General features: G+C 35.8%; 1 protein-coding gene across 1 annotated transcript; it reads left to right on the top strand.

Annotated features, from left to right (window-relative positions):
* Positions 1-26632, top strand: LOC135775138 (uncharacterized). Its single transcript, XM_065285156.1, has 23 exons — positions 1-117; positions 411-467; positions 2735-2788; positions 2916-3051; positions 3154-3263; positions 3361-3417; positions 3656-3791; positions 3873-3979; positions 5369-5504; positions 5594-5700; positions 6999-7078; positions 17866-17989; positions 18100-18123; positions 18311-18367; positions 20607-20660; positions 20786-20921; positions 21020-21129; positions 21207-21263; positions 21413-21545; positions 21627-21733; positions 23742-23877; positions 23965-24071; positions 25493-26632. The coding sequence occupies exons 1-23, from the start codon at positions 36-38 to the stop codon at positions 25510-25512; spliced, it is 2127 nt and encodes a 708-aa protein (XP_065141228.1). The 5' UTR covers positions 1-35; the 3' UTR covers positions 25513-26632.
* The last annotated feature ends 903 nt before the right edge of the window (positions 26633-27535 follow it).

The following is a 27535-nucleotide window of genomic DNA, read 5'->3' as shown; positions in this document are numbered from 1 at the left end:
GTTTTTTTTAAAGAAAAAAATACTTTTCTGTAAATATGAGCAGTAAAATGTATACTTTTGTTAAAGTTTTACTTAATTTACTTTATTTTTCAGGGCTGGTGCTACTTTGTCAGCGTGGTAAGATTATTATGTTTGTGTAAAAAAATGATAAAAAAATCTAAAATATGTAAAAATTACATACATTAACTAATTTAGCAAAAGCTTTCATCCAAAGACTTACAAATGATATAACATTACCAGGAAGTTTTCAGTTTATTAAAGCAGTTAAATTAATACATACTGTGTATATTGTAATTGCTTATGTATGTGTATTATTCAAGTGCTTAAAATCTAGCATATTCTGTTTCTTGAATATTGGTAGTTGTATTACATCTGGTAGTGGTTTGTTATACTTTGTGGTGTCTCTTTAGGTGTCAAAGCAGTGGATCTCACCGCCTGTGAGGGAGAAACTGCTCAACTCACCTGTGGTTAGTCTTTTATTTAGTTTTTTATATTGTATATATGCAATAAATACCTGCCTATCAGAGGTTGCATTAGACTTTTTCTTTGTCATCACCTCCCAGCCTGCTAAACAGCAGCTATGAGACAAGGCATTGGTTTGACAAAGTCGCAATAGGTTGTGGTACCATAATCTCCTCAAGTTCCCATATATTGTGGGGTGGGGGTAATGTAGCGCAAACTCGCTTTTCCAAGTCGAACTACTACTGTTCAATTTGGTTCATGTCAGGTAAATTTGAAGGCCAGGGCATTAACAGAAATTCACCATCATGTTCTCCGTACCACTACTTGATGATTCTAGCAATGTGGCATGGCTCATTATCCTGTTGGTAATGGCCATCACCAGCAGGGAACACAGTTGCCATGATTGAGTGCACTTCAGCTGCTAGGGATGGTGCAGTTATGAAAATGAGGCCTAAAGTGTCCTAAGAAAACATTGCCTAGCTGTCTCCGCCCAACAGTTCATCCAGGTGCCTTAGCCTCTGTTGGTAATCGGCATATCTGCTTTCGGCCATCAACATGATGCACTATGAATCTTAGGTCATTAGCAAGGCCACATTCCACCAACCAGCCTCGGCTCATTTCATGCATTGTTGTTGATGGCGTGGCCTGTGTTTGCTTTGAATAAAGGGCAACAGTCTCTACTCCCCTCTAGCATAAGTGAGCTTCAGATGAATCTGGTTCATCATTTGGATTTATGCATTTGGCAGACACTTTTATTCAAATCGACTTACAGTGGATTAAATGGTATACATTTCTTATATCAGTATCAGTCACTTGCTTGTCCAGGTAACAGGATACAGCATTATGAATCAGATGTTATACACTCACCTAAAGGATTATTAGGAAAACCTGTTCAATTTCTCATTTATGCAATTATCTAATCAACCAATCACATGCAGTTGCTTCAATGCATTTAGGGGTGTGGTCCTGGTCAAGACAATCTCCTGAACTCCAAACTGAATGTCAGAATGGGGGAAAAAAGGTGATTTAAGCAATTTGAGACTGGCATGGTTGTTAGTGCCAGATGGGCCGGTCTGAGAATTTCACAATCTGCTCAGTTACTCGGATTTTAACGCACAACCATTTCTAGGGTTTACAAAGAATGGTGTAAAAAGGGAAAAACATCCAGTATGCGGCAGTCCTGTGCGAAAATGCCTTGTTGATGCTAGAGGTCAGAGGAGAATGGCCGACTGATTCAAGCTGATAGAAGAGCAACTTTGACCTGAAATAACCAATCGTTACAACCGAGGTATGCAGCAAAGCATTTGTGAAGCCACAACACGCACAACCTTGAGGTGGATGGGCTACAACAGCAGAAGACCCCACCGGGTACCACTCATCTCCACCACAACTAGGAAAAAGAGACAAGAATTTGGACGAGCTCACCAAAATTGGACTGTTGAAGACTGGAAAAACGTTGCCTGGTATGATGAGTCTTGATTTCTGTTGAGACATTCAGATGGTAGAGACAGAATTTGGCGAAAACAGAATGAGAACAAGGATCCATCATGCCTTGTTACCACTGTGCAGGCTGGTGGTGTAATGGTGTGGGGGATGTTTTCTTGGCACACTTTAGGCCCCTTAGTGCCAATTGGGCATAATTTAAATGCCACGGCCTACCTGAGCATTGTTTCTGACAATGTCCATCCCTTTATGACCACCATGTACCCATCCTCCAGCAGAATAATGCACCATGTCACAAAGCTCGAATCATTTCAAATTGGTTTCTTGAACATGACAATGAGTTCACTGTACTAAAATGGCCCCCACAGTCACCAGATCCCAACCTAATAGAGCATCTTTGGGATGTGGTGGAACGGGAGCTTCATGCCCTGGATGTGCATTCCAGAAATCTCCATCAACCGCAAGATGCTATCCTATCAATATGGGCCAACATTTCTAAAGAATGCTTTCAGCATCACATAGAATTAAGGCAGTTCTGAAGGCGAAAGGGGGTCACAGTATTATTATGGTGTTCCTAATAATCCTTTAGGTGAGTGTACATTTCTTCAGTATCAGTCACTTGCTTGTCCAGGTAACAGTATACATCATTATGAATCAGGTGTTATTATATAATATAAATATTTTGATTCAGATGGTACTGTATATTGTTGCAGTTGGAGTCAGAGAGAAGTCATTAAAAAATAAAGCCAAGCATTTTAAATGAAAACAAGTAGTTAATGTAACAATGTAGCATTACTACTCTTTAAATGCTGTTTGTCTTTCTCTTAAGATTTAACATCTCAGGTAATCGCTTGCGACTCAGACACTGCCAGTCTCCATTGTGGTGAGTTCTCCGGATTTAATGAAAACACTGAATTTGCATTTTTGAAATGTTTTAAGCACAATGAGAAAAATATATGTTTATACAGTATATATATATAACATTTATAATGTTACTTTTCTATCAACAGACCAGGGAGGCATTAAAGTGATTTCAGCCAATTATGGACGTACAAGCAGTGCAACCTGCTCCAGTGGAAAACCAGCAAACCAGATCTCAAATATTCAATGCACTCAGAGTTCATCCCTAAGTGTGCTGGCCAGTCGGTAAGAAAAGTGTAATATACATCAATATCACATACAGGTTAAAGGACGTTAATACATTTTTTTTTATCATTATTTTTTATATTTAATGTTGTGTGTTGACAGATGTGATGGACAAAAAGATTGTTCCATTCCTGCAAATAGCACAGTTTTTGGTGATCCATGTGGAGGAACTTACAAATATCTAAATGTGTCTTATATCTGCATACCACCAAGTAAGTTCATGTAAACACTATCTTAATACTAATACTAAAAGTATTAACTAAAAGATATTTAACAACTTCTGCATTGATAGCTGTTGTCTCCCTACAGGTGCTATAATAGAGACAAGGACTGTTTGTGAGGCAGGCACAATCACTATCTGCTGTAGTAAGTTCAAATTGATCTCTCTCTCTCTCTCTCTCTCTCTCTCTCTCTCTCTCTCTCTCTCTCTCTCTCTCACCCTCTCTCTGTGTGTGTGTGTGCGTGCATGCGGACATGTGTGAGTGTCCCTTTTTTGCATAGCTTCTTAGTATAAGCATCATTTGCCCCATAAATCACAAACCCCTCAAAAAACCCATGTGGATTTATTTTTTTTTTTATAAGTAATGCAACTTGTTGTCAACAGATCATTGGTTTATTAAGATGCTTTCAGCCAATTATGGGCGAACAAACAGTGAAACCTGCTCTACTGGAAGACCAGCTAACCAGACCTCAAATGTTCAGTGCATTCGGAGTTCAACCCTAAGTGTGCTAGCCGCTCAGTAAGAACAGCGTGAACATTATTAGGACATCAACTCTTTTCTTTTTTATAAATAAATTGCTGTAATTCTCTTTATTTACAGATGTGATGGGACACACGCTTGTCCTATTTCTGCGAGTCACAAAATTTTTGGTGATCCATGTGGAGGAACTTACAAATACTTGAATGTGTCTTACATCTGTCACCCAAGTAAGTTATTATTTTGTTTGATCTTGCTATAGATACCTCATTCTAAACTTAACTAGTTTTTGTAACTACTTAATAGATATTTAAACATGTTTATATATATGTGGGTTAATTAATGTCTATGGAATGACAAAATTCTGCTCTTAGCTTATTTGCATTTCGCTTGATACTGAAACCAAAACTTAAACACGCCTTCCACCCTCAAAGTTTATTTTGCTGCTCTCTCTGCCTTTCACCCTCATACTGATGTTCAGTAAGCAATCTTTGGTAAGATTTCTGAAGTATTGCCAACTATTATCCATTAAAAATTGCTAAAGTCTGCTCAGAAAGACGATAAATGTCGCTAGATGATGTCATGTGATAATTTTCGTATTCATGGCAGCATTGCATTGTATTTGCATTAAGACTAGTGTTGGCACTTTACATCAGAGTGGCCAAGTTTTTTCAATAAGTCACCTTTTTAAAAAAATCACAGGGCACAGGTTGCAGGTTTTTGGTCTTATTTAAAAAAATTAAGTCTGGCTATGGGTAATGCCCAAGGCACACTGGATGATTTTTACATCTTAAACTATTTTAAATCCATGGGCAACCACAAACATAAGGACAGTTTGAAGTGATTTTTGATGTATCTTCGATAAAAGGGGTGTATCAAGAACACATCTGGCTTGATCAAGAACGTATATTGAGAAACAACCCATGCACATAGAACTATAAACAGACAAGAAAATTGAAAAATAAAAGACATGAACTACAAAACACAAGATACATGACAACCCACTTATGTGTAAAATAAACTTGAATTTGGTTACATAGTTTTTGCCCAAATGATATTTAAGGACAGTTTCCTGGACAGGGCTTATCTAAGTCCCAGACTAAAATGCATATTTGAGCTCCCTTAATTTTAAAAAACCTTGTACGGACATATCTAAACATCACTAACAACCAGTGGCGGCCGGTGACTTCTCTTCCATGGGGCACAAATTCAAAATATGTGTTCGGAGTGTCATGTGTGTTGCTCGTATTGTCAAAATAAGTGTTTGTTGCATCATGTGAACCATGTGCATCATGCGTTATCTCAAAATATGTGCCTGCTGCACAGGCGTCGAAAGGGTTTATGATAAAGTAAACCGTGTTTATTTTTGGGCAATGGTATAATTTTACTGACAGCCCAAATCTTTTAAACATAAAATTGCTTGCTGGGATCTAACTTTCCAGTATTTGAAGCAAAAAGTGAATTATTATTATTATTATTACAATATATATTGTATTACAATATTTAAGTAAATGATGGATAAGATTGAACATGTTAAGTTTTGTATAAGGACATAAAAAATAGCAAATCATATTCTTTTTTACGCACACAAACACTTGTGTTATACTATTTATCAACAGACAATCAGTTTATAAAAGTGTCTGCAGCCAATTATGGACGAACAAACGGTGTAACCTGCTCTACTGGAAAACCAGCTGACCAGATCTCAAATGTTCAGTGCACTCAGAGTTCAACCCTAAGTGTGCTGACCACTCAGTAAGAACAGTGTGAACATTAAAAGTTATGTGACATTCAAATGATTGCCTTTATTCTTTAAAAAAAATGTTTATTCCGTGTGTTTACAGATGTGATGGACAAACCAATTGTTCCGTTCTTGCTAATAGCACAGTTTTCGGTGATCCCTGTGCAGAAACCTACAAATACCTGAATGTGTCCTACACCTGTGGCCCAGGTAAGTTAGTAACTGTTTTCATTACCCTTCAAATTGCGCAAGTTGAAATTGTACGTTGAAAATATGCCAAATGGAAACACGTCAATTTGACAAAAACTCCCATATTCAGGTCACCTTATAGTAGATTATTTTTGAAAGATGCGAAATCATTTAAGCTTACAGAAACAACATGTGGCTGCTCCCAAGTAAGGGGCTTCCCATTAATGCTTGGAAAACATGCCTGCATCTACTTCGCTAAACCATAGTAGCAAGTGTGGTGTCTACAATATACAAAAACCTACCAACATCTGTCTGCATGACTTTTGGAATAACTTATTACGGGAGGAAAATTATTTCACAATGTTGTTTTACCTTAAAATCTGCAACTATTAATTTTTTTTTGTTTTACCCCCATATAAGTTTCTCTTTAATGTAGATGTATACCATACTGTATAAGTTATTGCCTAAGACTTAATAACAAATTTTATGTTATTTTACATTGTAGACCCAGCATCTTTACTCTAGAAGTGAAAACATTGACACATCAGAAATCATCTGTCTTTCGGTGACCTTCTGTAGAATGAGTTGGAAATCTTCTAGTTCAATTATTCAACTGTTTTCATGAGATAATAATTAGATTTAATAAATGGTGATTTTGAATTAGAATGAAACACTTTAATATCTGAATTAGTTAGTCACAAAAATGATTCTTTTAATTTAAATACTTATATTTTGGTGTAAGATTCATTCTGTCCTAATATTACCAACTGTCTCTGTTCAATAAATCGCTTTCAAATACAAACTCTTCTCTGTGTTTCCTCTGAAATGTTGTATACTGTAGATCTAAAAAAATAAAAATAAAAAAAATTGCAGGATACATCACCCATAAAGCTTATGTGATGTAGCCCCACTCGTTTTAATACATTTTTCAATTAAGACAATATTAATGTGTTGTACATTCAACAAAACCTGACCTTCACCCCTTGTGTGTTGACATTTTTTAATAAACCTAATTTCTTTCATGTAGACGTGATGTTACAGCAACATTGATCTTTATTTCTACTCTTGTTAACCATACGTAAGAATATGACATGTTTCAAACAAAGTTGTGTTTGAATTTAAGTTTATTGATGTTTTAAATATACATTAAAGATCATATTGTCCGATTCACGATTTTACATTTTCTTTGGTTTGTAAGTGTGTATTAGTACATGTTAACAATATGCAAAAGGTACATACCCTAAAGTAAACGATGGTGCGAGTTATCGCCTCCAACGTAAATCTCTTTTCTAGGACTACAATAAATACACGGATTGTAGGCAACAGTTTACTTCCTGGACTTGTTGAAGTGGACAAGACCGACATTATCATAATTCTTCCCGCTTCAAACTCACAGTCTGTAAGTTAACTCCTGTTAGCATTGCATTGTTAGCGAATCTTTCAAACATGGTAAGGAGTGTCACATTTCCAGCTGACGTCAGAGGTATTCAGGCCAATCACAATGTACAGATTAGCTGGCCAATCAGGGACACAGCGTTTTCCAGATCGATGAGTTTTGTAAATCAATGCGTTTGAGGAAAGTAGTATATCTGGAGCTACAAAAAATGTATGGTATGTGGAAAATAATGTGTTTTTTGACCATAAACCATGCAAACACTATACCAAATACACACAAAAAAACATTGTTTTAGGAATGAAATAGGTGCACTTTAACTTTAAAATCTGACAGGATGATCAAAAGTTGTTCCAGGACTAAAAAGAAAGTTTATCCAGAAGCATTTCTTGCAAAAATCACAATGTGTTTGAGAAAAAGTAGGAAACTAAAGTTGTACTGCAAATATACATTTGCAGTCATTTTATCCAAAGCAGCTCACAGTGAATACATTGAACCTGACGTTGAACTCACAACCATTTGCTCTGCTAATAGATTGCAAACCATAAGCTATGGGAATACTGCCAGACCTTTTAAGGATCTAAAAACGCATTTTCTACATGAGTGTAAAAGTGTACAAATGAAATGATAAATGGGATTTATGTTACAAACAATGCTACAAAAACAAGCTGATGCACTTTTGCCTGGAGCAGGAGTTTGATGTCCCTTTACCGCAGGTAGCTCATAGGTAACGTAATGCTTAAAGTGCTATTACAGAAAACAAACAGACTGAGAAAATGCACTTTTTACAGCACTTTGAATTAAAGGCCTTTGCCAAAAGCATAAATGTAAATGAAGATCTGTGGTGCATTTTTAAATGAGACCTGCTACAGTGACTTAAATCAGGATATCACCATATAACAAGAAACATTTATTGTTGCACTTAACATATACATATATATATACATATACATATATATACATATACATACATACATATATATATATATATATATATATACATATATATATATATATATATATATACATATATATATATATATATATATACATATATATATATATATATATATATATATATATATATATATATATATATATATATATATATATATATATATATATATATAGCAAACATATGAGCAGCAATGTTCCCTCTAAGCTGCGCGTCAAAGTGGCCGCGCAATAGATTTGTCAGACCGCACACATTTTTCAGACCGCACATAAACATTGATGCATTTGCTGTTGGAAAAGAATTAAGAGAGAGAGAAGGCGAGTGTTCTAGAAGGAGAAGAAACTTTCAACCAATCGCTGATCTTGCTACGGTGACAGACACTTTTATGAGCCAATGGTAGCAGCGCATTCAGTTCACACAGGTGCCGCTGCCAGCACAGAGTGAAAGCGAGTCAGATGAGCGAGTCAGATGAGCAGCTGCACGGGGCGATCTCAAGAAACTAAAATATTTATTAAGAGGAAAAAGTGATTCAAAACAGTGATTTAAAACAAATTATTGGATTCCTGAAGTGATGCGATAACTTGGAAAAGCTGTCGCTAGAGTGAGGAGAGAGCAAAATAGAGAATTAGAACGGAGGCAGATGCAGAATCACAGAGCATCAAAACACTGCGAATGAACTTCTTCTTTTAAATAAGAAGTTAAAATGTATGCTTTGGTGAGTTATATTCTAAATATTAACTTGACATTATGGCATAAGTGTTGCAAATTTGGCAGCAAACTATGAGTTTTATTAGTTTGTTTACATTGGCCGTTGGTATATAACGAACGAGCTGAAGCTATTTACATTTGAAAGTTAAAAGTCAAGTAACGTAACGTTAAATGTGATACGCACATCAGTAAGTAATCCTTGATGATAAATCCCACTTGTGCTTAAGCATCATGCTCGTGCACGTTCATGACAATGACAGAACTTTCCTTGGACAGCCGCATAACCAGCATCATCTGCACGATCTCTGAAAATGGATGATTTGCCAATAATTTGTCAATATTCTACCACTAGATGCTCTGCGTACGCATACTCCGAGGTGTGCGTATATTTACACACATTTCTACGTATAAGTACAATTTGATAAATTCCACACTTTGCGTAAAACTGTTCTTACGCACACTTTATGCACACTTCTGTTCGTACGCACGCTTGATAAATGAGGCCCCAGGCCTTTATGTTTTTCTATACCTGACAAAATACGGCTGTAAAGTTTAAATTTCTTCTCACAAGACTAGGCCTTAGTTAAAATTAAGATGTTTAAGCATCTTTAATAAACATACATTAGAAAAATATGTTAGTGGTGTGTATCTTGAGACAAATCAAATGCACTGGCTTATTTTCAGTTGAGACAGATCAAGCATGTATTTTAAACTAGGACTAAACTCATGCCTTGTCTGTGAAACCAAGGGTAAATTTAGTGTATTATCTATACTTCTAAATAACTTTTTTCTTAAGGTGGACCAGATGTCCAGGGGCCGTTTGACTGTGGAAGCCAAGGCTGTAGTAAGTTCTTGTTGTTTTTTTTATTTTACATTTAAAATATCTGGATATATACCTGTGGCCCACCAAGTGGGTACATTTTACACCTTTCAACTGTTACAAAATAAAGTAATAAGCCCAAAGAAGCAGTGGTTTACCAGTGCATTTTATATCAGCTAAGGGGCGTTGTTAGGCACGACGCAAAGCACCCTCAGCTGTTTTAAAATGCACTGTTATACCACTGCTTTGCGGGGCTTATTGTGTTTATAAAACGATAACTTCATATGCATAGCAGAATTTCATAAAATGAAACACAAATAAGTTGTAATTATATTATTACAAATATTACTCTTCCGCCAAACAAAGTAGTTCCTCAGAATCAAGTGTGACTGCAACAGAGCGCGGTGCTCAAGCAACACAGACACAGCATAGACACAATGAAAATATGATTAAAGACTGTAGTGTGTATTTTCATAAATTAACATTTGTCTAATTTATAGATTAACATTTATATCGTGCAACTGTTGAAGTGATGATCAAATATGCTTGGAAGCATGTTTAACTCTTTCCCATTCAAATTATTGCGAATAATTGCCATCGAAATTAGTATTGTAGTTTTCAAATATGTGATTAGTTATCACAAAGGCGCTCTCTGTTTATATTTCAAACACGCTGCCTTTGAAGTGCGTCGGAAAGCCTTTCTCTGAGCGGCCTTCAGGCCTCCGAAGCCGAAGTAATTTCCTCAAGAGGCAGAGAGGCAACAAGTCCTCAATGTCTTGAGTTTTCGGACGCAGCGAGCCAGTGTTGTGGACAAATGCGGAACTATGCGAAAGCGCCTGTCGGGCTACGCGCTTGCTTATGAACTTATGGATATCTCTGTACCGTCTGCCGCTGGTTGTGTCAGCTCCTGTAAGCGTACGGGCCAACCAAACGACCCAAGAAGAGTTTGGAACAAAACGAGGGAGGATCAATTTGTTGTTGCATTATCTGGATGGAGAGAGCTTCACGACAACATTTAACTAGACCGAGATTCTGATCCTGCTAGTGTTTTACGCGATGGGAGAGTTGTTTTGATTCGTAACCCTTCAAAAAACGTATGCTATTATATTGATCACACAACATTAGTGTGTAGACTGTAATCAGCGCGTCTTCCCGCGGACGATATGCACATCAAAAGGTATTGTACAGCAATATAAATGGTCATTTTAAGACACTTCACAATAAGATTTGTACTGTCAATACATTATGTCAAAAATCATTGTAGATTGTAAGTTGAAAACTTAATTCTGTGCTGTGTTTACTTTCGAATTTGGACTAATACTGTTACTGTAATATCAATATGACTAACAATTTCGTTTTGAACATCACATATAAACTTACATAATGAAATAAACGATGTCATCAAACGCAACATTTATAAGACTTGATTACCTTACGTGATTTCTCGTTCTCGTTATTGTTTGATCTGGCGCCATCTAGCGGCGAAAATAATACAAACTGCATCTTTAAAACAACCCAGCAGTTGGGTAATTTTAACCCGGCAGTGTGTTCTGTCCAATAGTGACCCAGCCCTGGGTTAAAAACAACCCAGCATTTTTTAGAGTGTATGTTTAATATATTCTATATAGCAAGACATGCTAAACATCTTTTGTGTTGTTTTAGCATCTAATAAAAAAATGGCAGTTCAATATGCTTCATACGGAAGAAGAACTTGACAGATTTGCCGTCATTCTAATTCAAGTCTTACATTTTACAAATTTGGACTAATACTGTAATATCATAATGACTAACAATTTCGTTTTGAACATCACATATAAACTTACATAATGAAATATGTCATCAAACGCAACATTTATAAGACTTGATTACCTTACGTGATTTCTCGTTCGCGTCTGATTGATGGCCATCAGTGGTTGAGTTAAAGACTACAAATCCCATAATTCCACGCTGCTTCAGAGCGTCAGTAAACAACATCATTGTTATTGTTTGATCTGGCGCCATCTAGCGGCGAAAATAATACAAACTGCATCTTTAAAACAACCCAGCAGTTGGGTAATTTTAACCCGGCAGTGTGTTCGGTCCAATAGTGACCCAGCCCTGCAGTGCCGGGTTAACCCTTTGTGAGGCCCTGGGCTAACGCTGGTTTGAGGCCCCCCAATATACACTGAAAAAAATAATGGCTGGATTTCCTAAAAAATATAGTGCCCCATTGCTTAATTTTTTTAGTAAAACTTACTGAAAAAAGGTGATGCAAAAACGATGCACTGTTTTTTAGTAAATCCAGTGTTTTTTACAGCGTATGTGCAACATTAAATGGCTAAAATTATTTAAATAAATTAAACAATATTATCAAATAATTTTACAATCAGAAATAGCCCAGAAAATAACATTTATTTAATCAAAAATTACAACAAAATGTGCTTCTTTCTGCTCTTCTTTAAAGAGAATTCCTCAATCAAAAATCAAGTTGACGCAAAAGTAGGCTGAAATTATTTAAACAAATTAAACAATATTATCAAGTCATAATTTTACAATCAAAAACAGCCCATAAAATAACATTTATTAAATGCAACTCACAACTAAAAGTGCTTCTGTCTGTTTTTCTTTAAATATAATTCCTCAATTAAATAATTAAAATCAAGTTGACGCAAAAGTAGGCTAAAATTATTTAAACAAATTAAACAATATTATCAAGTAATAATTTTACAATCAGAAATAGCACAGAAAATAACATTTATTTAATAAAACTTACAACAAAAAGTGCTTCTTTCTGCTCTTCTTTAAAGAGAATTCCTCAATTAAATAATTAAAATCAAGTTGACGCAAAAATAGGCTGAAATTTTTTAAACAAATTAAACAATATTATCAAGTAATAATTTTACAATCAGAAATAGCACAGAAAATAACATTTATTTAATAAAACTTACAACAAAAAGTGCTTCTTTCTGCTGTTCTTTAAAGAGATTTCCTCAATTCAATAAATAAAATCAAGTTGACGCAAAAGTAGGCTGAAATTATTTAAACAAATTAAACAATATTATCAAGTCATAATTTTACAATCAAAAACAGCCCATAAAATAACATTTATTAAATGCAACTCACAACTAAAAGTGCTTCTGTCTGTTTTTCTTTAAATATAATTCCTCAATTAAATAATTAAAATCAAGTTGACGCAAAAGTAGGCTGAAATTATTTAAACAAATTAAACAATATTATCAAGTAATAATTTTACAATCAGAAATAGCACAGAAAATAACATTTATTTAATAAAATTTACAACAAAAAGTGCTTCTTTCTGCTCTTCTTTAAAGAGAATTCCTCAATTAAATAATTAAAATCAAGTTGACGCAAAAGTAGGCTGAAATTATTTAAACAAATTAAACAATATTATCAAGTAATAATTTTACAATCAGAACAGCACAGAAAATAACATTTATTAAGCAACTAAAAGTGCTTCTTTCTGCTCTTCTTTAAAGAGAATTTTGACTAAATCATCAAAATCAAGTTGACGCAAAATGTCATACTCACTTGACTTTAATGTATGTAATTAAATTATGTAATTAAATTAAACAATGGTATCAAGTTATAATCTATACAAATCAGAAAATAACATTTATTAACTCACCAAAAGAGCTTCTTTCTGCTCTTTTTCAAAGAGAATTCCTTAATTAAATCATTAAAATCAAGTTGATGCAAAATGTTTTACTCACTTGACAACCTCAGTTTATCCCAATTTCGTTTATCCCAAATGAAAATCTGCCGAAGCATTCGACACAAGGATGGTGAGAAAGATTCTTATAATGCAATTTACACATTGGGAAAAGCAACTGAACAAGCTCCTGTAGTTGCTGTTCAAACTGGAAAAGTGCTGAAGATCCTCTTTTGAGAAATGTATAACGTTTTAAACAGAAGTAAAGATAAAACAATCATGCATTAAAAAAATTAATAATTGCTTTATTTATTGTATATTTTCTATAGGTGTGTAAAACCATATTTTGGCGGATTGTTTTAGCTTACTTTCATTGTTTCACGAGATTGCCTGCCTATATTTAGTCATCATAAATTAACGGTAAACGAACTTGGCTCGCTGTTTTTGAAGGCAGCTCGACCTTAGGACGGGTTCGAGCCCCAAGTTTAAGTGAAGGAGGAGATGATGAGGAGAGATGCCAGAAGAATTTCGGCCGGGCGCGGACGCACAGAGACTCCCGTTTACGATATGATTTTAATGATGCTTGACACTGTTTAGGTTCTTTTCAAACTTACGTTAAAAGTGTACCCGTTAAATATTATTACTGCAGTTAAAGAGTTTATTTTGATCATGGTTTTCACTTATACATGATTTGCGAGGTACATTTGCAAATGATTCATAAATAATACCTCTGTGTTTTAAAAGTACTGTATACTCAAACTCCAAAGACAGCTATGTGATTGCCGATGCGCTGAGAGAGAGAGAGAGAGAGAGAGAGAGAGAGAGAGAGAGAGAGAGAGAGAGAGAGAGAGACCGCGGCCTTACAAGAGTGGAAATGATCGATGTTATTTGAAGTCGGTTCTTAAAGGACAAAATATCCCATAAGCTATAGCTATTATACACATTTTTTCAGAACATTCTTGCGACCCAGTGGTTGGGGGCCTCTGCTCTAGTTAGCGCTTACGCATAATTACGTCAATCAAAATGTTTTTAAAAACTCAAAATAGAATTGTCTCGGAGGCCCCCTAGTGTTCGGAGCCCTGGGCTGCAGCCCATGTTGCCCATTAGGATAACGCGGCCTTGCAGCCCTGCACTGTAAAAAATTACTCTGGAGGGTGTTAAATTTAACCCATGAAAATTAGTTATAATTTAATTAAGTATATAAGCTAGCAAGTAAAATAAAAAATAATGGGTATATTCTACCTTCACTATCCAATTTTTAACAGTAATAACTGCAATACTAAAAAAATAAGTAACATATACCCCAAAATATTGGCCTTAGCACCGCAAAGTGCGCATGAATCAACATCCAGGCGGGACTCGAGTCACCATTTTTTCATATCATATCGGCGGGAGAACTGCGGTTTGTTGACAGGTAAGTTTTTATTTAACTTGTTGATATCATCATGAATGGAAATGTTAAGTTGGTTAACTGTAAAATCTACCAGAAGTTTAGTCATTTGCGTGCTTCTCTGTCTCTGTTGTTGACAGATTGATAGGTTAGAATATGTCAGTCAGGTTAGCTTTGAATGAAACATCGCCCAGTTCTTGCACCTGTGAATACGAATAAATATCCATATTTATGATTAAAATATTAACTTCCATTATTATTATTTACATGTCTGAATCTCGTGAACAGCGGAGCTGCTCAATATGAGTGGTTGAACTTGAGCAAGCCACGTGACGAGAGAGAGCAGCGGACGGTTGATGTACGATACAGACGGGAGGGCGTCGAGCAGACAAACAAACAACGGTAAAGCTGTCGATGCTAGATAATTACTGTAAAAGTTTTCTTGCATTTATCTGTTAATATATTGAGTTTTGTTTTAGAAGGGATCCATTTATGAAGCCATTTTATTATTATTATTATTATTATTATCATTTACGGATATATACTTAACGTTGCCTTTCGCTTTTTAATGTCTGTTCAAAAAAGTATTTCGGAGTTCATATGTTATATATGAGACTTGTATATGAAGTTGAATCACTTAAAATTGAATGTAAGTACTTCTTGTTAGTGTTCAATGTTTTATGCACGTGTACTGTGAGTTATAGCATAATATGAAGTTGTATTTTTGCACTTAATAAGTTTTAAATGAAGTTGAAATGTTTGTTTGTATCGATATAGCATGCTAGTCTACTGAGGTAAATGAGATCAGTTTTTCCTCTCATATTATTGTCTTCTTTAATTTTCTAATGATAACGTGAAGAACAGTATTTAGGAATCTTGCTTTTAATGGTTTTTTAACATCTCATGAAGCCTTGGTTTATTTTGTTTTATGAAATAATATGTTCAAGAAGCTTTATGTAAAACTATGATATGTTGTATTTCACTTGAAATGTATTGGGGTTATTATACGTCCAATAATTCGTTTTAAATGTTTACAGAATGTTATTTGGTCAATAAAGCAAGCAATTTATGCAATCTTGTGCATGACTATTTTCTTATTCAACCCTCTCTGAATAAGTAATATGTAATGTTTCTTAATGGCTTATCATTATTAATAATAATTTAATAGATCTGTGCCTTAATACCAATAGGGTTAATGTTATTCATTTTTTTATAAGTAATTAGTTATGAAAAAATAGGTAGACCTTACCTAATTTTTTTTACTTTATCATAGTAATTAAATTTAGGTACTTTTTAATCAAATATATAGGATATAATTTACTTAAACAAAGTGAGTGCAAATTGTTACAACAATTTTTTTGAGTAAATTCTATAGGTTGTTTTTTACAGTGTGGGTTAAAAACAACCCAGCATTTTTTAGAGTGTATGTTTAATATATTCTATATAGCAAGACATGCTAAACATCTTTTGTGTTGTTTTAGCATCTAATAAAAAAATGGCAGTTCAATATGCTTCATACGGAAGAAGAACTTCACAGATTTGCCATCATTCTAATTCAAGTCTCACATTTTACAATTTACAGTAACTGTTTGACCGGGCAATGAAAACATCCACACATCAAAAAACATCTTTATTTCTGTAATCTTCATATATGATGAGAAGAGAAAATCTTAAGCTTAATTTATTTATATATCTGTTTTCTCCATTATATTTTTAAGATAGAAATAAGTGATTTTATAAACACATTCATTTTCCTAATTGGGCAATAACTCATTAGATTACTGAATGCCAGAAAAACAATATGAAACTCTATAAGCTATTTGATCTGGCAATATAATATCATGTTAATAGAAATACAAGCCATTATTTTTGATTCAAATTTTTGGTATTTCTGTCCTTTCTTTTGGTATTTCTAAAGATTTGTATTTTTTGGTCTTAATATGTTCCATCTGGGATGAACCACTTTTTGTTGAACAAACTACTTTCCAATGCAAACTCTGTATCTTATGTTTGTGTATCTGAACTGTTTTGCATGTAGGACAACATTTCTAATTCAGCACTACACAATACTGTATGACCAAAATCCTTTCTGCTTGGTGTCAGAAGTCATGTTACAGATTTACTCTTTCATACTGATCTATAATGTGTTTATAAATCTAAAAAAGAATAAGCTTGTCTCTTAGAGAAAATTACACATTTTTTGCAGTAGCTTAGGCTTTTTTTTGTAATAATGTGAGTAGTTTTATTCAGGCTGCAGTTTCTATAACACATATGGATACACTATGTATATGGGACTGCACTGGTATAAGGGTAAAGAACTCAGTCATGTTGAATGTGAATGTGCTCTTCATACAGTGCTCTGATTGGCTGGTGATGAGTGTCAAGATGATGATCAGTGCAGCGTGAGCAATATAATAAAAAATGATCTGAATTTGATTATATTAATTTACAGTAATAAGTGCAGCACACTATATTATTACCCTAATAGCTAATTTGTTCAGTTGAGAAGGTATAGAGCTTAAGCAGAAAATCATTGCACTCATAGCAAATACAGTCTGGCAAAAGTATAATTTAAATACAGATATCAGATACGAGTCATGTCTTAGGTAAAATGCGTGACATAATTTTATATGTTAAAGGTAGGGTAATCAAAATCAATGTCTTTATTCATAAATATGTCCTTGTTGGTGTCAAATGACCTCTGCCAGTGATCTGACTTTTCTTTGTAAGCTTAGAATTTCTTCTCTTTACTTACATCGAACGGGTAAGTCCAAGGAGGCTTCCATGTCGTTCTGCCGTATTGATAAACTATAATAGCAGCTGGGACAAAAAGCACTAGCCTACCAACGCGTTTCCACAACGCGTTTTCATTCAGAACACGTGAACCAGCTGAAACGGACAAGGACATCAGTGAGTCTATAACGGCTAAAAATTTAGTTTGTGGCTGAGGGCAGGGCTTTGTTTTGTGACGTCACATAAACAAGAGAATCAAACAGCATGTCTAATCATGATATTGCTTTGGGTCAATGGGAATTAAAAAAAGAATTAAAGGTTAGTTGGGTTGTTGTTTTCAAACACTTCCCACAAATCTATGTTCAAATACCTTGTAAAAGTGGATTTTGCATAATATGTGCCTTTCAAAGAAAATCCAGAGTTTTCCATTTGTAAATATGTAAATCACGCTTTATGAAAAGTAGGTTTAGGGCAGGTTTGGTAACCAACTGACAGATGTTAAGAATCAAGACTGGCATCCTAAACTGGTTTAATTTAGTCTTGTCAGCTCATTTATTCCAGAACAAAACCTGATTTGGTGAAGCTGAGCTATTTCATCTTGTTCAGCATCATTAATTTTTGGACAGTCAACATGCAACAAGGAAGGATGAGTTTAATTTTCTGTAAGTATATTAACATGTTTTTTTTTTAAGAAAAAAATACTTTTCTGTAAATATGAGCAGTAAAATGTATACTTTTGTTAAAGTTTTACTTAATTTACTTTATTTTTCAGGGCTGGTGCTACTTTGTCAGTGTGGTAAGATTTTTATGCAATTTAGGAAGTTGTCAGTTTATTAAAGGATTTAAATTAAACATACTGTGTATATTGTAATTGCTTATGTATGTTATTCAAGTGCTTAAAATCTAGCACATTCTGTTTCTTGAATATTGGTAGTTTTAATACATCTGGTGGTAGTTTGTTATACTCTGTGGTGTCTCTTTAGGTGTCAAAGCAGTGGATCTCACCGCCTGTGAGGGAGAAACTGCTCAACTCACCTGTGGTTAGTCTTTTATTTAGTTTTTTATAGATAATATTGTATATATGCAATAAATACCTGCCTATCAGAGGTTGCATTAGACTTTTTCTTTGTCATCACCTCCCAGCCTGCTAAACAGCAGCTATAAGACGAGGCATTGGTTTGACAAAGTCGCAATAGGTTTCCTGTGGTACCATAATGTCCTCAAGTTCCCGTATATTTTGGGGTGGGGGTAATGTAGCGCAAACCCGCTTTTCCAAGTCGAACTACTACTGTTCAATTTGGTTCATGTCAGGTAAATTTGAAGGCCAGGGCATTAACAGAAATTCAATATCATGTTCTCCGTACCACTACTTGATGATTCTAGCAATGTGGCATGGCTCATTATCCTGTTGGTAATGGCCATCACCAGCAGGGAACACAGTTGCCATGAATGAGTGCACTTCAGCTGCTAGGGATGGTGCAGTTATGAAAATGAGGCCTAAAGTGTCCTAAGAAAACATTGCCTAGCTGTCTCCGCCCAACAGTTCATCCAGGTGCCTTAGCCTCTGTTGGTAATCGGCATATCCGCTTTCGGCCATCAACATGATGCACTATGAATCTTAGGTCATTAGCAAGGCCACATTCCCCCAACCAGCCTCGGCTCATTTCATGCATTGTTGTTGATGGCGTGCCCTGTGTTTGCTTTGAATAATGGGCAACAGTCTCTACTCCCCTCTGGCATAAGTGAGCTTCAGATGAATCTGGTTCATCATTTGGATTTATGCATTTGGCAGACACTTTTATTCAAATCGACTTCCAATATATTACAAGGTATACACTCACCTGAAGGATTATTAGGAATACCTGTTCAAATTCTCATTAATGCAATTATCTAAATAACCAATCACATGGCAGTTGCTTTAATGCATTTGGGAGTGTGGTCCTGGTCAGGACAATCTCCTGAACTCCAGACTGAATTGCAGAATGGGAAAAAAGGGTGATTTAAGCAATTTTGAGCGTGGCATGGTTGTTGGTGCCAGACGGGCCGGTCTAAAATTTCAACATCTACTCAATTACTGGGATTTTCACGCACAACTATTTCTAGGGTTTATAAAGAATGGTGTGAAAAGGGAAAAACATCCAGTATGCGGCAGTCCTGTGCGAAAATGCCTTGTTGATGCTAGAAGTCAGAGGAGAATGGGCCGACTGATTCAAGCTGATAGAAGAGCAACTTTGACCTGAAATAACCACTCGTTACAACCGAGGTATGCAGCAAAGCATTTGTGAAGCCACAACACGCACAACCTTGAGGCGGATGGGCTACAACAGCAGAAGACCCCACCGGGCAACACTCATCTCTACTACAAATAGGAAAAAGAGGCTAGAATTTGCACGAGCTCACCAAAATTGGACAGTTGAAGACTGGAAATACGTTGCCTGGTATGATGAGTCTTGATTTCTGTTGAGACATTCAGATGGTAGAGTCAGATTTTGGCGAAAACAGAATGAGAACATGGATCCATCATGCCTTGTTACCCCTGTGCAGTCTGGGGGTGGTGGTGTTATGGTGTGGGGGATGTTTTCTTGGCACACTTTAGGCCCCTTAGTGCCAATTGGGCATCATTTAAATGCCACGGCCTACCTGAGCATTGTTTCTGACAATGTCCATCCCTTTATGACCAGCATGTACCCATCCTCTGATGGCTACTTCCAGCAGGATAATGCACCATGTCACAAAAGCTTGAATCATTTCAAATTGGTTTCTTGAACATGACAATGAGTTCACTGTACTAAAATGGCCCCCACAGACACCAGATCTCAACCCAATAGAGCATCTTTGGGATGTGGTGGAACGGGAGCTTTGTGCCCTGGATGTGCATCCCACAAATCTCCATCAACTGCAAGATGCTATCGTATCAATATGGGCCAACATTTCTAAAGAATGCTTTCAGCACCTTGTTGAATCAATGCCATGTAGAATTAAGGCAGTTCTAAAGGCGAAAGGGGGTCAAACACAGTATTAGTATGGTGTTCCTAATAATCCTTTAAGTGAGTGTACATTTCCAATATCAGTATCAGTCACTTGCCGGTAACAGGATACATCATTATGAATCAGGTGTTATATATGGTTATAAATATTTTGATTCAGATGGAATATTGTTGCAGTTGGAGTCAGAGAGAAGTCATAAAAAATCAAGCCAAGCATTTTAAATGAAAACAAGTAGTTAATGTAACAATGTAGCATTACTACTCTTTAAATGCTGTTTGTCTTTCTCTTAAGATTTAACATCTCAAGTAATAGCTTGCGACTCAGACACTGCCAGTCTCCATTGTGGTGAGTTCTCCGGATTTTATTAAAACACTGAATTTGCATTTTAAAAACATTTTAAGCACAATGAGAAAAATATATGTTTATACAGTATATATATAACATTTATAATGTTACTTTTCTATCAACAGACCAGGGCCGCATTAAAGTGATTTCAGCCAATTATGGACGTACAAGCAGTGCAACCTGCTCCAGTGGAAAACCAGCCAACCAGATCTCAAATGTTCAATGCACTCAGAGTTCATCCCTAAGTGTACTGGCCAGTCGGTAAAAAAGCGTAATATACATCGATATCATATACAGGTTAAAGGATATTAATACGTTTTCTTTTATTATTTTTTATATTTAATGTTGTGTGTTGACAGATGTGATGGACGAAAAGATTGTTCCATTCCTGCAAATAGCACAGTTTTCGGTGATCCATGTGGAGGAACTTGCAAGTATCTGAATGTGTCCTACATCTGCATACCATCAAGTAAGTTCATGTTAACACTATCAAGTATTTAATAACTTAATAACTTACTGCATTGACAGCTGTTTGTCTCCCTACAGGTGCAATAATACAGAAAAGGACTGTTTGTGAGGCAGGCACCATCAATATCAGCTGTAGTAAGTTCAATTTGATCTGTGTGTGCGTGCACGCGTGTGTGTGAGTTTCCCTTTTCTGCGTAGCTTATTAGTATAAGCATCTTTTGCACATAAATCACAAAAACCCTAAAAAAACCATGTGGATGTAAAAAAAAAATTGTTGTCAACAGATAATCGGTTCATTAAGATGCTTTCAGCCAATTATGGGCGAACAAACAGAGTAACCTGCTCTAGCGGAATACCAGGCCAGACCTCAAATGTTCAGTGCATTCAGAATTCAACCCTAAGTGTGCTGGCCAATCGGTAAGAACAGCGTGAACATTATTAGGACATCAACTCTTTTCTTTTTTATAAATAAATTGCTGTAATTCTCTTTATTTACAGATGTGATGGGACACACGCTTGTCCAATTTCTGCGAGTCACTCAATTTTTGGTGATCCATGTGGAGGAACTTACAAATACTTGAATGTGTCTTACATCTGTCACCCAAGTAAGTTATTATTTTGTTTGCTTTTGCTACAGATACCTCATTCTAAACTTAACTAGTTTTTGTAACTACCTGATAGATATTTAACATGTTTGTTAAACCAAATATCACATATGTGCGTTTATTAATGTCTATGGAATTGCAATTCCTGTTCTTAGCTTATTTGCATTTCGTGTGATACTAAAACCAAAACTAAAACACGCCTTCCACCCTAAAGTTTATTTTGCTGTCTCTGCCTTTCACCCTCATATTGATGGGTGTTTAGTAAGCAAGCTTTGGTAAGATTTCTGAAGTATTGCCAACAATTATCCATTGAAAGTAGCTAAAGTCTGCTCAGAAAGACAATAAATGTCGCTAGATGATGTCATGTGATAATTTGCATATTCATGGCAGCATTGCATTGTATTTGCATTAACACTAGTGTTGGCACTTTACATCAGAGTGGCCAAGTTTGCTTATAATACTTTTTCAATAAGTCAACTTTAAAATAATCATAGGGCACATGATGCAGGTTTTTGGTCTTATTTAAAAAAAAAATGATCTGGCTATGGGTAATGCCCAGGGCACACTAGATGATTTTTACATCTTAAGCTCTTAAAGATTTTAAATCCATGGGCGATCACAAACATAAAGATAGTATTTTCATGAAAATAAAGAATATGTATAAAGATTATGTTTGACGAGTGTTGCTTTTTCAAATGCATGTTATAAACGAAACCAACAGTGATTTCAGATTGATAAGGACTTAATGATCAAAAGCCGTAGTACATGAAGTAGCTGTGCATAATATCTGGGTGTGATGGCTGCGCGTGACACAGGAAATTTTTTAGTAACTCGTTTTATTTTCGGACCAGGAATACTCTTAAATCTAAAAAGGAAAAAAAACTAAACGAATGGTTTACAAGTTTAATATGCATTTGTAAAATAGCAAACATAAAGATAGTTTGAAGTGATTTATGATGCCTCCTCGATAAAAGGTGCGTGTATCATGAACACATCTGGCTAGATGTGAACTTGTAACTGGAACAGTACTTGACATATATTGAGAAATAGCCCATGCATATGGAAGAAAATTTCAAAATAAAAGACATGAACTACAAAACACAAGATACATGACAAACCCACTTATAGCCAAAATAAACTTGAATTTGGTTACATCGTGTTTGCCCAAATGATATTTAGGACAGTTTCGTGGACAGGCTTTTCTAAGTCCCAGACTAAAATGCATATTTGAGCTCCCAAAAAACTAAAACTCAAAATATGTGTTCGTTGCGTCATGTGAACCATGTGCATCATGTGTCATTTCAAAATACGTGCCCTCTGCACATGCATTGAAAGGGTTTATGATAAAAGAGATGCGTACGTTCACAAAATACTTGGAAGATTAAGTGAGTACAGTATCTGGCAAACGCGAGCCTCTCTTTTATCAAAAAACACTTTGAGGCATCTACAGCAGACATGCATTTTGACTTGACACGTGATACACATACGTTTGACAAAAGTATGATGCGCCGAACACATATTTTGAAATGACGAGCCACACACATGACGGGCTAAAACATGTTGTGTCGAGCTTTGCATCGTATACCCTTGATAAACAAGTCACCGGCCGCCACTGTTAACAACATTAAATCAGTGACATTGTTTTGTCTTAAGATGCACACTTGTATTTTTTTTTTTGTGTAAGGTTTGTTTGTAAAACTACTTAACTGTCCTAATATAACTAAGGCCTAGTCCAGGATTACTTTAAACCCTTAACTGCCCCTTAATCGTGTAAGCAAAGCAAACCGTGTTTGTTTAGGGTATATGATTAGATGTCTATTACATTTTTACTGACAGCACAAATCTTTTAAAAGCAAAATAGAAGCAAAAGTGATTTATTGTATTACAATATTTAAGTAAATGATGGTTGAACACGTTAGGTTTTGTATATGGACATAAAATAATGGCAAATGTATATAATCTGATTTTTTACACACACAAACACTTGTGTTATACTATTTATTAACAGACAATCAGTTTATAAAAGTGTCTGCAGCCAATTATGGACGTACAAACAGCACAACCTGCTCTACTGGAAAACCAGCTGACCAGATCTCAAATGTTCAGTGCTCTCAGAGTTCATCCCTAAGTGTGCTGACCACTCAGTAAGAACACTGTGAACATTCAAACGTATGTGACATTCAAATGATTGCCTTTATTCTTTAAAAAATGGTTATTCTGTGTGTTTACAGATGTAATGGACAAAACGATTGTTCCGTTCTTGCTAATAGCACAGTTTTCGGTGATCCCTGTGCAGAAACCTACAAATACCTGAATGTGTCCTACACCTGTGGCCCAGGTAAGTTAGAGACTGTTATATAGTTGTGTTTTTATTACCATTTAAACTGCGCAAATTGAAATTGTGAATTACGGGAGGAAAAAAAATCACGTTTTTGTTGCATAACATCAGTTAATGAAAAAAAGTGTTATTTCACAATGTTGTTTTACCTTAAAGGACAAGTTCGGTATTTTAGACTTAAAGCCCTGTTTTCAGATTGTTTATGGTGAAATAGAATGGTTTTGACTGAAATTTCGACATTTGCGGCTGCCCTGAGAATTTTCGCGTGTTTGTGTTTCACCTCACACCTCTACAATGGGTTTAATGGTGCACTGGAACAATCCTTCCTAAAATGCATTAAACTTTCGTTTACAAAGACGTGAAACTCACCGAGTGGTCAGGGGTGTTCACTGGTATGCGCACACAAAAATCGCTGCAAAAGATGCTTTCCAACAGGTGTTTTAGCATTCGTTGTTAACTTGTGGACCTATTTTTCCAAGCGCCTCACCCGTACATTCTTCCGCTTAGAGCTTGAATAATAAACACTCCAGCCCAGGTGGTGGCGCTAATCCGCCTTTGCCAATTGCAAGAATAGAAACAAAGTTCCCGGCGCGGAGTAATACCGTACCTCACAGCACAACTAATACAAGTCAATGGAGTTGGACAAAACTACGATAAAACCTGTTGGAATGCGTCTTTTGCAGCGATTTTTGTGTGAGCATACCAGTGGACACCCCTGACCACTCGGTGAGTTTCACGTCTTTGTAAACGAAAGTTTAATGCATTTTAGGAAGGATTGTTCCAGTGCACCATTAAACCCATTGTAGAGGTCTGAGCTGAAACACAAACACGCGAAAATTCTCAGGGCAGCCGCAAATGTCGAAATTTCAGTCAAAACCATTCTATTTCACCATAAACAATCTGAAAACAGGGCTTTCAGTCTAAAATACCGAACTCGTCCTTTAAAATGTGCATGTTTCCACCTCTCCAACCTTTTTGTGAGCAAGGGCTACCACAATGGATAAAACATTCTGGAGAGCTACTTTTTAATATAGTCTACTCAAAACTTTTTAGTTTTACTTGTTGATTTTGAACCACGTTGGAGACCCCTGGGTTATTGCCCGAGACTTACAGGCAGGGTGCATGATTATTTTTTTAAAAACACTTTGGAAAAGGAAGTCGGGCCAAGTACCAAAACACACTTGTAGCCAATCAGTAGTAAGGGGAATGTCTACTAACCGACATTGTTGCCTGGGTTGTGTACTGTATGTGTGGGGCGGGTCTATCAAAAGATTAAAAATAGAGTCCAGACTCTATTGGGGTAGGAGCGTGTTTTAGGTGATTTCAAATACCAACATTGGCTTTCAGAGATCATGCACTCCGCCTTTAATAGCAAATATTGTTATAAATTTTATAAGTTTGATCTTTTTTTTACAATGTAGACCCAGCCACCCAGAAGTGAAGACATTTACACATCAGAAATCATCTCTGTTTCTGTGACCTTCAGGTGGAAGTCTTCTGGTTCATTTATTCAACTGTTTTCGTGAGATTTAATATTTAGATTAAATAAATGGTGATTTTGTATTAGAATGGGCATGTTTCAAAAATTGTGTAATATCTGAAATTAGTGGATGTTTGTCACATTACCTTCACAAAAATGATTCTTTTGATTTATCCTGGATTGTGGTGTAAGGTTAATTCTGTCAATATAACCAACTGTGTCTGTTCAATAAATCACTTTCAAATGCAAACTCTTCTGTGTTTCCTCTGAAATGTTGTATACTGTATAGATCTAGTCCAAAAAATCTTAAATTAGCAGGATACATCACCCATAAAGCTTATCTGATTTAGCCCCACTTGATTTAAATGAAGACAATATTAATGTGTTGTAAATTAGATGGACACCATCAGTTTATTCATCACAACAAAACCTCACCTTCAAGTACAGTATGGTGATGTGTTTTAATAAATGTATTAACTTTAAAATCTTGACAGGATGATCAAAAGTTGTTCCAGGACTAAAAAGAAAGTTTATCCAGAAGAATTTCTGGCAGTAGATTAAATTAAGCCGGAAACTATAAAGTCGCACTCCAGACATAAAGACACTTCTATCCAAAGCAGCTCACAATAGATTCTTTAAGTTAAACATTTTATCATCATGTGTGTTCCCTGACCTTGAACTCACAACCATTTGCACTTCTAAAAGGGACACTTCCAGACCTTTGAAGGATCTAAAAAAACGCATTGTCTACATGAGTGTAAAAGTGTACAAATGAAATGATAAATTGGATTAACGTTGCCAGTTGAACAAACAATGCTGCTACAAAAACAAACTGATGAACTTTTGCCTGGAGCAGGAGTTTGATGTCCTCTACCGCAGGTGCTCCTGTAGCTCATAGGTAATGTGATGCTTACAGTGCAATTACAGAAAACAAACAGACTGATAAAACGCAGTTTTTTTTACAGCACTTTGATTTGAAGCCTCTATAAAAGCAAAAAAAAAAAAAATTATGATCTGTGGTGCATTTGTAAATGAGACCTGCTACAGAGACATTAAATCAGAATTAATTTTTATTAGCTAATGCACAATATGAACATGAATAAAATACACTTAAAAGATTCATTCAATTTACTCAATTTTTTAAGGTAAGTGGTTGCAATCAATTTATTTAAGCTTCATTTAAAGAAAAGTTTTAGGGGCGGTTTCCCGGACAGGGATTAGACTAGTCCTAGACTTAGGGGTTGTGTACACCAAAACTTTTACGCCCGCGGCCGGCGCATGTTTTCAATTGTTTCCAATGGAAGCTTGGCATTTTTCAAATAAGCCAGCAGCGAGCGGGTTTTTTCCGCGCTGAAAACCGGCGCTCGGCGGTTTTCACGCGCTCGGCGCTGAGAGTCTAGAGTTGAAAGAGATTCAACTTTGGGAGAAAAGCTCCGCTCGTCAATGTCAGTTCTCACACGGCCGCCCAATCGCAGTGGAGCAGGGGCGGGACATTACCACAGCAACCAACCGGCTCGCAGCTGAAGTATCACAGCTTCCAAAGTGCTCAGCTGAAGAAAGCTGGCACTCAGCTGAAAAACAGCTGGCATTCGGCGTCCTCAAGGCGTTTTCAGCCTCGTTTAAAAGTTTTGGTGTACACAACCCCTTAAACACTTTTAAGAGCTCTCCTAACTGAAAACAACTTGCACTTAAATATCTTAAAATACATCAGTGCCCTTTGTTTGACCTCAAAATGCACACAGACAATGTTTTTAGTAAGGCATGTTTGTTAAAACTAGTTATATTTACTAATTAAACTAAGGCCTAGTCCTGGATTAAGCTAATCCTGGTCCGGGAAACCGCCCCATAATGTTTAAGTTTAAGTTCTAATTATATATTTTTTTAAATGTGAATAAATTGATTGCAACCACTTACCTTAAATAATGACGTCAATTGAATGAATCATTTTTTTTTTCAGTGTATAGTAAAATAAAAATACAAAGCC

Source organism: Paramisgurnus dabryanus, chromosome 21 (genome assembly GCF_030506205.2).
Source record: "Paramisgurnus dabryanus chromosome 21, PD_genome_1.1, whole genome shotgun sequence".
Taxonomy (NCBI): Eukaryota; Metazoa; Chordata; class Actinopteri; order Cypriniformes; family Cobitidae; genus Paramisgurnus; species Paramisgurnus dabryanus.
Note: the sequence above shows the minus strand (reverse complement) of the source record. Positions and strands in the feature narration are given on the sequence as shown.

Bases quoted from the DNA above. Each gene is read 5' to 3' on its own strand.
- LOC135775138 (XM_065285156.1), top strand. From the start codon at position 36: ATGAGCAGTAAAATGTATACTTTTGTTAAAGTTTTACTTAATTTACTT. The intron at 2,789-2,915 runs GTGAGTTCTCCG...TTCTATCAACAG, and splicing joins CACTGCCAGTCTCCATTGTG to ACCAGGGAGGCATTAAAGTG. The intron at 5,701-6,998 runs GTAAGTTAGTAA...CACGGATTGTAG, and splicing joins GTCCTACACCTGTGGCCCAG to GCAACAGTTTACTTCCTGGA.